Source organism: Ceratotherium simum, chromosome 21 (assembly GCF_057802395.1).
Source record: "Ceratotherium simum simum isolate JZ-2026a chromosome 21, ASM5780239v1, whole genome shotgun sequence".
Classification (NCBI taxonomy): domain Eukaryota; kingdom Metazoa; phylum Chordata; class Mammalia; order Perissodactyla; family Rhinocerotidae; genus Ceratotherium; species Ceratotherium simum.
In genome coordinates, this window is record NC_141920.1 from 46,138,237 (window position 1) to 46,153,299 (window position 15,063).

Genomic DNA, 15,063 nt, shown 5'->3' on the forward strand with positions numbered 1-15,063 from the left:
ATTCATTATTTAGGCCACTAAAAAAGCCTTTGTAAGTTATGGCACAAAGCTCTTTAAAAACTAGAAAAATTTAACCTGAAAGTCATATTAGAATCTTGCTATTTTGAGTTTCAGCTCCCAGGTTTTCTGGATCCCAAGAGTAATATTTGATTCTGACTCTGGGAATGTTGAACAAAACAAGCCATTGGATTCATAACGTGACATCTGCCTTCCATCCTTCAAATTCATAAGAGAATCTTTCCCTGTGTCACTTGAATAGAGCAGCAGCTGCTGGCTCAAGAGCCCCAGGGAAAGGGTGATTGTCTTTCACTTGGCATAGACACCCCCAGGACAAGACTACTGAGTTAATAATCGATTTCATTCCCCTGCAGGCGCTTCCCTGCCCACAGCCCGATTGTGAGGGCAGGAAGGAGGGCCGGACACACTGAACTCATTTACGATCCCTGTTTCCTTGAATAATTCTAAGCTAGGAGAACAGAAGGCGCTGAACAGAGTCAGTGAGACAGCTCAAATGCTGCCCCTGGGTGCCTCCTCATCACTTTAGACGTAAAATATCATCCACAAACACTGGGGGCAGCTCAGTGTCGTGGCTGCCCCAAAACCCTCCTCCCACCTCCCACCCTGCTCTGACAGCCCAAATGCTGACTCAGCCTTTAATCGTGTTCTCATTTCTTCTGCAGCCTCTGAACACATTGTTCATGCACCTCTTTGTGGCCGTGGATGAGTATTCTGTTGGCTGCTGCAAAGAGATTATTCGGTGAGTGGCTGGGGACTTGCAGATGGTGACGTCTGGAGGCTGGCAGCAGTGCCTTGCGCAAGACACTTGAATGCCAGAATGACACAAAGGAAACCGTGTGGATCGTTTAAAAATATTTTTAAAGGACATGAAATTCTTTGAGATGTTTAATTTATTTGTAATTTGTAGCTGTATGAAAGCAGTTACTTTAAATAGTAGTGATGTTTCCGAAAGGAAACAACCTATTTCTTTGAATCGGTGCTCCCTTCAGCACACATCTTTAACTGCCATTGTGTCAGGCAAACAGGTGCAGTCATTTAAAAAAATGGATTTGGGAGGAAGTGGGGAAAGAGTAAAGCATCACAGGCTTGGATGTTTCTAAAAATAGTTTTCCTCAATTTTATCTTTGGAAATGTTTATTCACATGACAGACTGCAGAAGCAGCCTGGATAATACGGCGGGTCGAAACCTGATCAGCGGGGCTACCGGGTGATGGCGACGCATCTCTGACAGCCTGCGCAGACATGCGGGGGTGGTGGCCTCAGCTTTCAAGTCACTTTGTAATGTCACACCAGACCTTCCAGATGCCAGGTCAAAGGTTAATATTAGCAGAAATCTGGTGTGCTGCATGAACATGGCGCCCTTTATTCTCTACCTCCAGAGAACAGATAGAAAGGGGCCATTTGAAATCCAAAGAAAAATGGAGAAGAGAAAGAAATTATTTTGAAGATGTTCTGGCCTCTGTAGGCAGGGAGCAAAGGAGCCTATGTGGATTTATGAACACCTCATTTTTTTAGTGAAGGCATTTGTCTAAGTCAGGTGCCAGCTAATGGCATTGGTTTGTTATTAACACCTGTCCCACTCTCTCTTTCCCTTGCCAGGACTGTGTTTAAGGCAGTGCCAGAACTGCACTTCATATTTCTCATAGTGCCATCCTACATGAGCCTAGGTAAGGTCAGCTCGTCTACCTCCTGTCCCCAGTCGTTACTATAGGACATTCATGCTTAAAATGGTGCTTTGGGGAATAGGAAATAAGAATGGTCTCCAGGTTCTAAATGTATAATGTGCCTTTTGATTGTAACAATTAAAACATAATTTTGAATGGAAACTGCATTTTGTCCTGAACTCCTAAAGTTATTCCTTGGTAAACAAAAAAAAGGCCAAATTTCTTTGTCTCTATGATTTAGGCTCAACTCTCATAACTGTGTTTGACCAAGTGGGGACTGTCCCGAGTCTGACATATGATGAGGACTTTGCTGTGCATATATGTCACAGGCACAGCCATTACCCTCAGCTGCACATTCGCAGAGCCAGGTAAGGTTGGAGTGGTGCCTTTTGGTACCTGAGCTTTACCCTGACGCTTACCTTATGAAGAGTTTTTAAATTGCCGTTTCTTACTGAAGCAATTATAGCTTGGATTAAATTGTTTTATAATACCCCTAAGCATTACTTCATTTGGAGATGTTTATAGTTCCCTTTGATGACATAATGTGCAGGACTAAATAGCTGATGAGATGCATTTGGTGCTATGCGGTCGGCAAAGTCGTGCATTTACTACTTAGGGGTTTCTCAAACCCACCATCCTTGGCCCCACACTGAGTGAAATAGCTTTCAAATAAAACAAACTTTGACTTTTCCTAATAAAGCCCACCTATTTTCTGACACTCAGTGGATGAGAATTCTATTGATCTCAAAGAGGAGTTTTCCAAGTTGAAGGTCTTTACCATCACTGGCCCACATGACATGCCCTGAAGTTCAGCAGTCATAAGGAGATGGCTGTGGCAGATTCTATTTTCCAAAGATGGCTGCAACACCATCTTCCATTCTGCAAGCTTTCCTACGACATGGCGTTGCCACTCCTCTCATCAGGAAGTGAGGGATATGTCCCCTCTTTATGAATCTGGGCAGATTGTGACTGCTTTGACCCACACAACATGGTGGAAGGGATGCTCTGACTTGTGAGGCTGAAAAGCTTCTGTCTGGTTCTCTTGGGATGCTTGCTGTGGAGGAGGTGAGGGGAAGAAGTCTGACTGCCTTGAGACCACCGTGCTAGAGAGGCCGCATGTTGGGGCCGGGGTTGACAGTCCCAGTGGGGCTCCCGCTGACACTCAGCATCGACTGCCAGCCGTGTGAGTGCGCCGTTGTGGCTGTCCCGCCAAGGAGAGCCCCCCTATATCTGCAGCCCAGCCGGCGTCTGACTGCAGCTGCAGGAGAGACCCAAGCAAGGAATGCCCACCTGAGTCCACCCAGATTTCTGACTCACAAAATTTTGAGAAAATAGAATGGCTATTTTGAAATAATAGTGTGTATGAAATCATTTCACAAAGGTGATTGGTTGGGTTTATCAGTGAAGAATAAATTGTATCTTCTTGAGTCAATCATTGCCATATTTGTGGATTTCTTTAGAAAGTATTGAATTTAAATTTTAAAAAAAGCAAGAGCCTACTATTTACCAAGCATGTAGTATTATGGCATAATTGTTAAGAATTTGCAAAAATTCCATCAAGTGAATCTAGATTCTGATCTTGGTTTTACTACTCACCAGATGGGTTGGCTTAAAAAAGGCACTTGGCCTCTACAGGCCTCAGTTTCCTCTCTATCAGTGGGTGTAAGTGTGTTGTCCACTCATGAGATTGTTGCAGTGATTAGATGAGCTGATGAAAGTCAAATACTTAGTATATTTCCAGTCACATGTAAATGCCCAAAGAAATTAAATGTTATTGTTATTCATATTATTAGAGTTAAGTGGGGGAGAGTGACCCATCTACAATAAACTGTAATGCTGTGTGGCTTGGAATAGGGAAGGACAGAGAGGGATGCAGACAGCTTTGACAGCTTCATACATAACCTCCCCCTCCTTCCCATTAAAAAAATCTAAATGTCCGTGAACAAATAAATGTTGTTTACATTTAGAAACTGTGGTATATCCATACAGTGGATACTACTCAGCAATGAAATGGAATAACTACTTATATACACAATAGCATGGCTCAATCTCAGAAAGTTTATGCTGAGGGAAAGAAGGCAGACATAGAAAGAAAGACCATATACTGTAGATTCTAATTTTATGATGTGCAAAACAGGCAAGACCAATCTGTAGAGAAAGAAATCAGATCAGTGGTTGCCTCTGATGAAGAGAAGAGTGAGAGTGGGAGGGACATGATGGAATTCTGGGGTGATGGCAATGCTCTGTACATTGATTGGGGTGTATGCAGTTGTCAAAACTCATCGAACTGCATTCTCAATATCTGTGCATTGCACTATATGTTATACTTCAGTGAAAACAATTTAAAAGGAGAAAGGTTCACAGAGAAGGTAGCCTTTGAATCTGGTCAGGAAGCATGAGTCAGAGTTCAGTCAGAGGGACAGAATGGGGAAAGGCATGGAGGCAGGAGAGCACCTGGAATGTCTATTACGAGGCAGGTAGGCAGGCGTGGCTGCTGTTCCAGGTGTGAGGAGGAAGAGCAGACCATTGCATAGCAAAGGAAGAACCATAATGAGAAGGCTTTGTCTTGGAGCCAACAGGGAGCACAGAAGAAGAAAAGCATGATATGGGCTGTATGTTAAAAGATAACTGATTTTCATGTGATCAGTAGCTTGTAGGGGAGGAGAACAGAACAGTCAGGCCAAGAAATGATACTGGCTGGAATTCAGGCAGTGACAAGTCAAAGAGATCCAGGTAGCAGAATGGATCAGGGCAGGTGCATAGATGCAAAGAAATGTTTGAGAGGGAAAGTACAATTTGGTTGCCAGTTGGATGGAGAAGTTGAAGGATAAGAATGAGTTAATGGTGACTCAGGGTTTTCAAGTTTAGGGAGAATGGTGGATTCATTAGCTGAAAGTAGAAATAATAGTGTTAGATGGACAGGAGAGAGTTGGAAATACAGGTCCTCTCATGAGTAAGGAGATCATGAAAATAAAGGAGACTGTCTAGTTGAGGGGGAGATTTTAAAGTGAAAAAGCAGAGGACTAGGACAGAATCTTGAAAGGTGAAAATGAGCTGTTAATAAGTAAGAAAACTGGAAGAGAGAGAGAGGAGTATTATAGAAGTCAAAGACTCTTAAAGTGGCAAATGGTGCAGGGAAATCAAATAATTTGAGTACAAAAAAGAGGCCATTAGATTTGGAAATTTAAAAAGAGATGAAATGAATAAAATTGATGAACTTCTAGCCAAACTGACCAAGATAAAAAAAGAGAAGACAAATTACTGATGCCAGATTATGGATACAGATCCTACAAACATTAAAGGGATGAGGGACTACTACAACTCTATACATTCAACAATATAGGTGAAATGGCCAATTCTTTGAAAACCAAAAACTACTAAAACACATTTAAGAAAAAAATAATAACTTGGATAATTCTTTTTTTTTTTAATTTTATTTATTTATTTTGCCCCAAAGCCCCAGTAGATAGTTGTATGTCACAGCTGCACATCCTTCTAGTTGCTGTATGTGGGACGCGGCCTCAGCATGGTGGGAGAAGCGGTGCGTCGGTGCGTGCCCGGGATCCGAACCCGGGCCGCCAGCAGCGGAGCGCGCGCACTCAACCGCTAAGCCACGGGGCCGGCCCCTGGATAATTCTATATTTATTGAAGATAAAGTTAGATGAACTTTGGGTAAGAGGAAGGGTGACTGCTTGCCCTGACACTGGCCTCTTCCCCCAGACTCCAGCCTCAACCCTGGCCCATCCTGATTTGCTTCTCTTTTTCTCTTATTCTCATGGCTCTGAAGCCTGCTTTCCCCAGGATCTGGGCCTCAGCTTTCTCCCAAGCTTGTTCCTTTGGCTCCTCTGTGCCAACTTGGCCACTCGGTCACCAGTGCTCTACGTCTGCCCACTTGGTTTGGAGTCTGGTCTTGTCTCTCCTTGAAGGGCAGAGTTGGATGTTGGAAATCAAGTTGCGGTGAGCTGAATAAATGAGAGGTAACAAAGTGAAGGCAAGGGAATATTCACTACTCTTTAGAGAAGTTTAGTGATGAAGGAAAGCAAAGAGAGGGAGGCAAATGTTGAACATTGTGCAACCATGTAAAATGATTCCATTTTTACTCTCCTTGTAGAGCATTTACTTTGCGTTCAAAGAGCCAGACATCGTGTGTCTAAAAAAAGGTTACCAAGGAATAGAATAAGTTTAGATACCTAATTTAGGACAGGAGAGAAGAAAATTCCTTGTAGAAAACTATTTTTCTTTGCTTTCTTTTTATTCATAGCTAAATAGTCACATTATAATTCTTTCTTTGTAAAGTACTTTTGATCATGATACAAATGCTAATACAAGCCAAAGGCATTCTAAAGAGAAGGAATTTTGTAACTGAAATAATATTTTTAATTGATTCTCTTATATCTTTCAAATACTCCTTCCTGATTTATGAAGTTTCTCTTGTTAGCATCATCACAGGCAAATAGGCCCTCCTGCCTTTCAGGAAATTACATTCTTTTTTTTTTTTATATATTAAAGATATACTTTATTGATTTTTTATTCCAATTATTTTATTGAGATAATAATCGTTTATAACACTGTGTAATTTCAGGTGTAGATTATTATTTATCAGTTTCTATATAGACTGCATCACGCTCACCACCGGTAGTCTAATGTTTATCCGTCACCATACATATGCGCCTCTTTACCCCTTTTGCCCACCTCCCCCGCCGCCCCTCTGGTAACCACTAATCTGTTCTCTTTATCCATGTGTTTGTTTGTCTTCCACATGTGAGTGAAATCGTGTGGTGTTTGTCTTTCTCTGTCTGGTTTATTTCGCTTAACATGATGCCCTCAAGGTCCATCCATGTTGTTGCAAATGGGACGATTTCATCTTTTTTATGGCTGAGTAGTATTCCATTGTATATATATACCACATCTTCATTATCCATTCTTCAGTTGATGGGCACTTGGGTTGCTTCCACGTCTTGGCTATTGTGAATAATGCTGCAGTGAACATAGGGGTGCATAAATCTCTTTGAATTGTTGATTTCAAGCTCTTCAGATAAATACCCAGTGGTGGGATAGCTGGATCATATGATATTTCTATTTTTAATTTTTGAGAAATCTCCATACTGTTTCCCGTAGTGGCTGCACCAGTTTGCATTCCTACCAGCAGTGTATGAGGGTTTCCTGTTCTCCACGTCCTCTCCAGCATTTGTCATTTTCTGTCTTGTTAATTATAGCCACTCTGCCGAGTGTAAGGTGATATCTCGTAGTTTTGATTTGCATTTCCCTAGAAATTAGGGATGTTGAACATCTTTTCATGTTCCTGTTGGCAATCTGTATGTCTTCTTTGGAAAAATGTCTATTTGTATCCTCTGCCTTTTGTTTCTCTTGCCTGAGTAGACATGGTTTTGAAAAGATGCTGCTAAGACTGATGTCAAAGAGTGTACTGCCTATATTTTCTTCTAGGAGTTTTATGGTTTCAGGTCTTACATTCAAGCGTTTAATCAAGTGTTTGAGTTTTGTGTGTGTGTGTGTGTGTGTGGTGTAAGATAATGGTCTACTTTCATTCTTTTGCATGTGGCTGTCCAGTTTTCCCAACACCATATATTAAAGAGACTTTTCTTTCTCCATTTTATATTCTTGGCTCCTTTGTCAAGATTAGCTGTTCATAGATGTCTGGTTTTATTTCTGGGCTCTTGATGCTGTTCCATTGATCTGTGTGTCTGTTTTTGTGCCAGTGCCATGCTGTTTTGATAAATATAGCTTTGTAGTATATTTTGAAGTCAGGGATTGTGATGCCTCCAGCTTTGTTCTTTTTGCTCAGGATAGCTTGGCTATTCGGGGCCTTTTCTTTTTCCATATAAATTTTGGGATTCTTTGTTCTGTTTCCATGAAGAATGTCATTGGGATTCTGATTGGGGTTGCATTGAATCTATAGATTGCTTTAGATAATATGGACATTTTAACTATGTTTATTCTTCCAATCCATAAGCATGGAGTATCTTTCTGTTTCTTTATGACTTCTTCAGTTTCTTTCAATAATGTCTTATAGTTTTCAGTGTATAGATCTTTCACCTTCTTGGTTAAATTTATTCCTATTTTATTCTTTTTGTTGCAATTGTAAACAGGATTGTATTCTTGAATTCTTTTTCTGCTAGTTCATTATTAGTGTATAAAATGCAACTGATTTTTTGTAAGTTGATTTTGTACCCTGTAACTTTGCTGTAGTTGTTATTTCTGATAGTTTTCTGGTGGATTCTTTAGGGTTTTCTATATATAGAATCATGCCATCTGCAAACAGCAAGAGTTTCACTTCTTCCTTTCCAATTTGGATACCTTATATTTCTTTTTCTTGCCTAATTGCTCTGGCTAGGACTTCCACTACTATGTTGAATAAGAGTGGCAAGAGCGGGCATCCTAGTCTTGTTCCTGTTCTCAGACGGATAGCTTTCAGTTTTTCACTGTTAAATACGATGTTGGCTGTGGGTTTGTCATATATGGGCTTTATTATGTTGAGGTATTTTCCTTCGATACCCATTTTATTGAGATTTTTATCATAAATGGGTGTTGGATCTTGTCACATGCTTTCTCTGCATCTATTGAGAGGATCATGTGATTTTTATTCCTCATCTTGTTAATGTGGTATATCACATTGATTGATTTGCAGATGTTGAACGATCTCTGCATCCCTGGTATAAATCCCGCTTGATCACGTTGTATGATCCTTTTAATGTATTGCTGTATTTGGTTTGCCAGTATTTTGTTGAGGATTTTTGCATCTATGTTCATCAGCCATATTGGCCTGTAATTTTCCTTCTTTGTGTTGTCCTTGTCTGGCTTTGGTATCAGGGTAATGTTTGCCTTGTAGAATGAGTTAGGAAGTGTTCTGTCTTCTTTAAATTTTTGGAATAGTTTGAGAAGGATAGGTATTAAGTCTTCTTTGAATGTTTGGTGGAATTCTCCAGAGAAGCCATCTGGTCCTGGGCTTTTGTTTTTTGGGAGATTTTTGATTACTGTTTCAATCTCTTTACTTGTGATTGGTCTATTCAGATTCTCTATTTCTTCTTCATTCAGTTTTGGGAGGTTGTATGAGTCTCAGAATTTATCCATTTCTTCTAGGTTATCCAATTTGTTGGCATATAGTTTTTCATAGTATTCTTTTATAATCCTTTGCATTCTGTGGTATCTGTTGTAATTTCTCCTCTTTCATTTCTGATTTTCTTTATTTGAGCCTTCTCGTTTTTTTTCTTAGTGAGTCTGGCTAAGCATTTGCCAATTTTGTTTATCTTCTCAAAAAACTAGCTCTTAGTTTCATTGATCCTTTCTACTGTTTTTTTAGTCTCTATTTCATTTATTTCTGCTCTAATTTTTATTATTTCCCTCCTTCTTGACTTTGGCTTTGTTTGTTCTTCTTTGTCTAGTTCTGTTAGGTTTTTCTTATTTGAAATTTTTCTTGTTGGTTGAGGTGGGCCTATATTGCTATAAATTTCCCTTTTAGAGAAGAGTTGGTATATTGTATTTTCATTTTCATTTGTCTTCAGGTATTTTTTGATTTCTCCTTTGATTTATTCATTGATCCAATGGTTGTTCAGTAGCATGTTGTTTAGTCTCCACATATCTGTGCCTTTCCCAGATTTTTTCTTCTAGTTGATTTCTAGTTTCATAGCATTATGGTCAGAAAAGATGCTTGATATGATTTAAATCTTCTTAAATTTATTGAGGCTTGGCTTGTCTCCCAACATATGGTCTATCTTTGAGAATGTTCCATGTTTACTTGAGAAGAATGTATATTCTGCTGTTTTGGGATGGAATGTTCTATATATATCTATTAAGTCCATCTGATCTAGTGTTTCATTTGAGTCCACTATTTCCTTATTGACTTTCTGTCTGGATGATCTATCCATTGATGTAAGTGGGATGTTGAGGTCCCCCACTATTATTGTCTTGCTATTAATTTCTCCCTGTAGGTCTGTTAATAGTTGCTTTAGGTACTTTGGTGCTCCTGTGTTAGGTGCATATATATTCATAAGTGTTATGTCCTTTTGTTGGAATGTCCCTTTTATCATTCTATACTGCCCCTCTTTGTCTCTCATTGTCTTTTTTATCTTGAAGTCTGCTTTTTCTGATATAAGTATGGCAACACCTGCTTTCTTTTGTTTGCCATTTGCTTGGAGTATCATCTTCCATCCCTTCACTCTGAGCCTATGTTTGTCTTTAGAGCTGAGATGTGTTTCCCGGAGGCAGCATATTATTGGGTCTTGTTTTTTAATCCATCCAACTACTCTGTGTCTTTTGGTTGGAGGATTCAATCCATTTACTTTTAGAGTGATTATTGATATATGAGGGCTTAATACACCATTTTATTTCTTGTTTTCTGGTTAGTCTATATTTCCATTGTTTCTCTTCCCTTGTATTTCTGACTGCCATTTTAGTTTGGTGGTTTTCTGTGATGGTTTTCTCAGTTTTCTATTTATTTATGACTTGTGGCTCTGTTCTGGTTTTCTGTTTAGTGATTACCATGAGATTTGTATAAAATATTTCGTAGATGAGATAGTCCATTTTCTGATAGCCTCTTATCTCCATTAGCCTAAGCAGGTTCCATCCCTCTCCTCTTCCTCTTCTGAGTTATTATTGTCAGAAGTTATTCTGTTTTGTTTTGTGAGTTTGTGACTAAATTGAAGTGTTTATAGTTATTTTTGATGCTTTCCTTCCCCTTATCTTTTATGTTATAATTAAGTGTTTGTTAACCTGTTCTGGTGGAGAGCTGCAATTTTCTGATTTTGTCTGTCTATTTATCTCCTTGCTCAAAGCTTTGTAAACCTTTGCCTTTTTGTTTCAGGTATGAGGGCTTCCTTCATCATTTGTTGTAAGGGAGGTCTAGTGGTGATGCACCCCCTCAGCTTTTGTTTATCTGGGAAAGCTTTTATTTCTCTCTTATCTGAAGGATAGTTTTGCTGGATAGAGTATTCTTGGCTGAAAGTTTTTGTCTTTCACATATGTATGGAATATATCATTCCATTCTCTCCTAGCCTGGAAGATTTCTGCTGAGAAATCTGCTGAAAGCCTAATAGGGGTTCCTTTGTAGATTATTTTCTTCTGCCTTGCTGCCCTTAATATTTTTTCTTTGTTATTGACTTGTGCCAGTTTTAGTATTATATGCCTTGGAGAATGTCTTTTTGCATTGATGTAATTAGGAGTTCTATTGGCTTCAGGTACTTGTAAGTCCAGTTCCTCTTCCAGGTTTGGGAAGTTCTCAGCTATTATTTCTTTGAACAAGCTCTCTGCTCCTTTCTCCCTCCCTTCTCCCTCTGGAATACCTATAATCCTTATGTTACTTTTCCTAATTGAGTTGTCTATTTCTCAAAGAATTTATTCATTTTTTAAAAATCATAGTTCTCTCTCCCTCTCCACCTGAAGCATTTCTGTATTTCTATGCTCTAAATCACTAATTCTGTCCTCCATATATCAGCTCTATTTTCTAAGGATTCTAGATTATGTTTTTCTCATTAATTGTTTTCTTCATATCCAGAATTTCTGCGTTTTTTTTTTTTTAAGTTTCGATCTCTTTGGTGAAGTATTCCATCTGCTCATTAATTCTGTTCTTGAGCTCATTGAACTGTCTTTCTGAGTTTTCTTGTAACTTGTTGAGTTTCTTTATGACAGCTATTTTGAATTCTTGTAAATTTCTGTGACTTCAGGATTGGTTCCTGGAGACCAGTCATTTTCTTCTGCTCTGAAGTGTTACTGTGGTTTTTCATGGTGTTTGATGAGCTGATCTTTTGCTGGTGCATTTGTGGTAGTATCAGGTCACAGATTCTGCCTGCTACTGCTCTGGGTAAGCAGGAGCTGTGTTTCTGATCCAACTCCATCTGCCAGAAGTTGTGCAGGTGTGGCTGCTCTGTGTTTGTGTGGGCTGGCCACAGCTGCTTGGCAGATTGCTCTTGTGGGGGCGGGGCCTCTGTGCCTCTGTGCTCAGCAGGCAGTTGTGCAGGCACAGGCCGGTACTGTGCTGGCTGGTTGTTTGGCTGAGCTGCTGTGCCTGGTAGTCGGGGCACCTTCGCGTGGGCTGAGCCGCGGCCACTTAATGGGGAGCATTCCCACTAATGGGGCTGCCTGGGCATGGTGGGCTCTCCTGCAGGCCTGGCTACCCCTACAAAGGCATTTGTGTGTGTGCCAGGCTGCCCCTGCCTCCTCTTACAGTTGCACTGGCCGCTATGTTTGTTGGGTGGGGCTCCTTCACAGGGGCTGAGCTGCAGACACTTGGTGGCGAGCTTCCCACTGGCTGGGCCGCCATGGCTCAGTGGGCATTCCTGTAGGCTGAGATAGTGTTCATGTGAAGGCTGGGCTGCCTTCACCTCTTCTTAAAGTCACACTGACCACTCTGTGAGGCTCCCAACCTGGCTTGCTCCTGCTGGGGAGGGTGCACTCACCTATCTCCACTGCTTCCTGGGGATCTAGTCCATCCACCTTCAGATGTATAGCTGTGTGAGTCTCTTAGGCATCCTGTTGTGCTGTGTAGGGAATCCTCTGTTGGTTAATGAACGTCTGCTTAGTTGTAATTCAGAGGGGGAGAGACAAAGGGAACAGCTCACTCGGCCATATTACTGATGTCACCCAGGAAATTACATTCTGTAAAGAAGTTTTATTGTAAAAGTATTCACACCTAGGCAATGTTTTTTATTATGTTATGAGAAATTTCTATAAATTAATTGCTTATGATCTTGTAAATAGTCTAACAATTGCTGTACTTTTGTCTTTATTTCGTTTTTAAATCTCTCATTTTTTTATGCCATTTTCTAATTAACTTGGGGGATGGGTTCATTTAATAAAATGAATTATATTTTCAAATCCAAAAAATTTTTAAAGTAAAAACTGCTCATTGTTTCATTCTTCTATCTGAGTATGTAACTACACACACACATGCAAGTATATGTGTATATTCTCTCTCTCTCTCACTATATATATATAGTCATGATCATATGTTCTGTTAATTGTATTTTTCACTTAATATAGCAGATCATCATCTGTCCAGATCGATTTTATTCTTTTAAATGGCTTCATGATATTTCATCATGTGGCTCTAATATAATTAAATTATTCCTTATAAAAATTTGTCCTCATTTTTTTCTATAACAGATAATACTGTGGTAGACAGCCTTGTACATATATCTTCAAGTACTCATGCTATTTTTTTCTGTAGTCTAGATACCTAGAAGTGGAATTCTGGATAAGAATGCATGAATTACTAAGATTTTAAAATTGATGCTACCAAATTATTCAGTCAAAATAATCATATCAATTTATATTCTAACCAGTAGAGTCTTGTTTTCTTATACCCTCACCAATACTGGATGTTTTCAGTTATTAAAACTGTTTTCAAAACATACTACAAAGCAATAGTAATCAAAACAGCATGGTACTGGTACAAAAACAGACACACAGATAAATGGAACAGAATTGAAAGCCCAGAAATAAAACCACACATATACGGACAGCTAATTTTCGACAAAGGTGCTAAGAACGTACAATGGAGAAAGGAAAATCTCTTCAATAAATGGTGTTGGGAAAACTGGACAGCCACATGCAAAAGAATGAAAGTGGACCATCTGCTATCGCCATTCACAAAAATTAACTCAAAATGGATCAAAGACCTGAAGGTGAGACGTGAAACTATAAAACTCATAGAAGAAAATATAGGCAACACACTATTTGACATTGGTCATAAAGGAATCTTTTCAGATGACATGCCTACCCAGACTAGGAAAACTAAAGAAAAAATAAACAAGTGGGATTTTATCAGATTAAAGAGCGTCTATAAGACAAATGAAACCAGAATCAAGATGAACAGACAACCCACCAGCTGGGAGAGAATATTTGCAAAATGTACATCTGACAAGGGGTTGATCTCCATAATATATAAAGAACTCACACAACTGAACAACAAAAAAACAAACAACCCAATCAAAAAATGGGCAGAGGAAATGAACAGACACTTCTCCAAAGAAGATATACAGATGGCCAATAGGCACATGAAAAGATGTTCAACATCACTAATCATCAGGGAAATGCAAATCAAAACAGCACTAAGATATTACCTCACGCCCGTTAGAATGGCTATAATCACCAAGACAAAAAACAACAAGTGTTGGAGAGGATGTGGAGAAACAGGAACCCTCATACACAGCTCGTGGGAATGCAAACTGGTGCAGCCTCTATAGAAAACGGTATGGAGAGTCCTCAAAGAATTAAAAATAGAGATGCCCTATGATCCAGCCATCCCACTACTGGGAATCTATCCAACGAACCTGAAATCAACAATCCAAAGAGGCTTATGCACCCCTATGTTCCTTGCAGCATTATTCACCATAGCCAAGAAGTGGAAGCAACCTAAGTGTCCCTTGACTGATGATTGGATTAAGAAAATGTGGTATATATATACAATGGAATACTACTCAGCCATAAAAAAAGACAAAATCGTCCCATTTGCAACAACATGGATGGGCCTGGAGGGTATTATGTTAAGTGAAGTAAGCCAGAAGGAGAAAGACAAACACTGTATGATTTCACTCATATGTGGAATATAAACCAACAGAAGGACAGAGAAAACAGTATTGTGGTTACCAGGGGCAATGGGGCTGGGGGGTGGGGGGTGGGGGGTGGGCACAAGTGGCGAAGGGAGTCATATATGGTGATGGACAAACAAAAATGTACAACCCAAAATTTCACAATGTTAAAAACTATTAAAACATCAATAAAAAAAAAACTGTTTTCGATCTGTTAGGTCAAAATAGTATTTTGTTGTTTTAATTGCATGTATCTAAATATTTGTGGGTTTGAGTGTCGTTTTGCAGGTTTCACTTTAAATGAATAAAATAGTTGAATTTAAAATATATCTGGATGGATGATTAAACGTGTGTGTGTAAAGTAGACAATTCTTTGGGGGAGGATAGAGGGGAATGGGTTACTGGTGAGGGAGGCACATTTCCAAAAGTATTTTCTTTTTTTTTTACTTACTAGATCACTAGTTTATTATAAAAGGATATAACTCAGGAACAACCAGATGGAGAAGATGTATAGGGCGGGGTGTAGGGAAAGGGTGCAGAGCTTCCGTGTCCTCTCCAAGTACGCCACTCTCCCCAGATCTCCATGTGTTCACCAATGTGGAAGCTCCATATTTTCTTAAAGTGTAGGTGGTATACCAAATTTGCATCTTGGGAATTATCATTTTCTTGAGGAATTTTAAAATTTAAGTACTTTCAACATAGATATTCAGCAAGACATTATTGTAATAGAAAATTGTATATAAATTTAATACTGAAACTCACACGTACAGAGGCAGCCTATCTAAAAGTCACCTATTTCTTTCACTTTTTAGTAAGGTGACATCTGTGCTAACCTACTC

At 39.4% G+C, this 15,063-nt stretch overlaps 1 protein-coding gene across 1 annotated transcript in view; it reads left to right on the forward strand.

The window, feature by feature from the left end:
- Positions 1 to 15,063, forward strand: part of CFAP61 (cilia and flagella associated protein 61) — a 292,142-nt gene that overhangs the window by 12,898 nt on the left and 264,181 nt on the right. Inside the window, exons 3-5 of the mRNA XM_004433707.3 lie at positions 681 to 757; positions 1,618 to 1,685; positions 1,924 to 2,050. Coding sequence (XP_004433764.1) covers positions 681 to 757; positions 1,618 to 1,685; positions 1,924 to 2,050 — 272 coding nt within the window. The remainder of the gene's footprint in view (positions 1 to 680; positions 758 to 1,617; positions 1,686 to 1,923; positions 2,051 to 15,063) is intronic.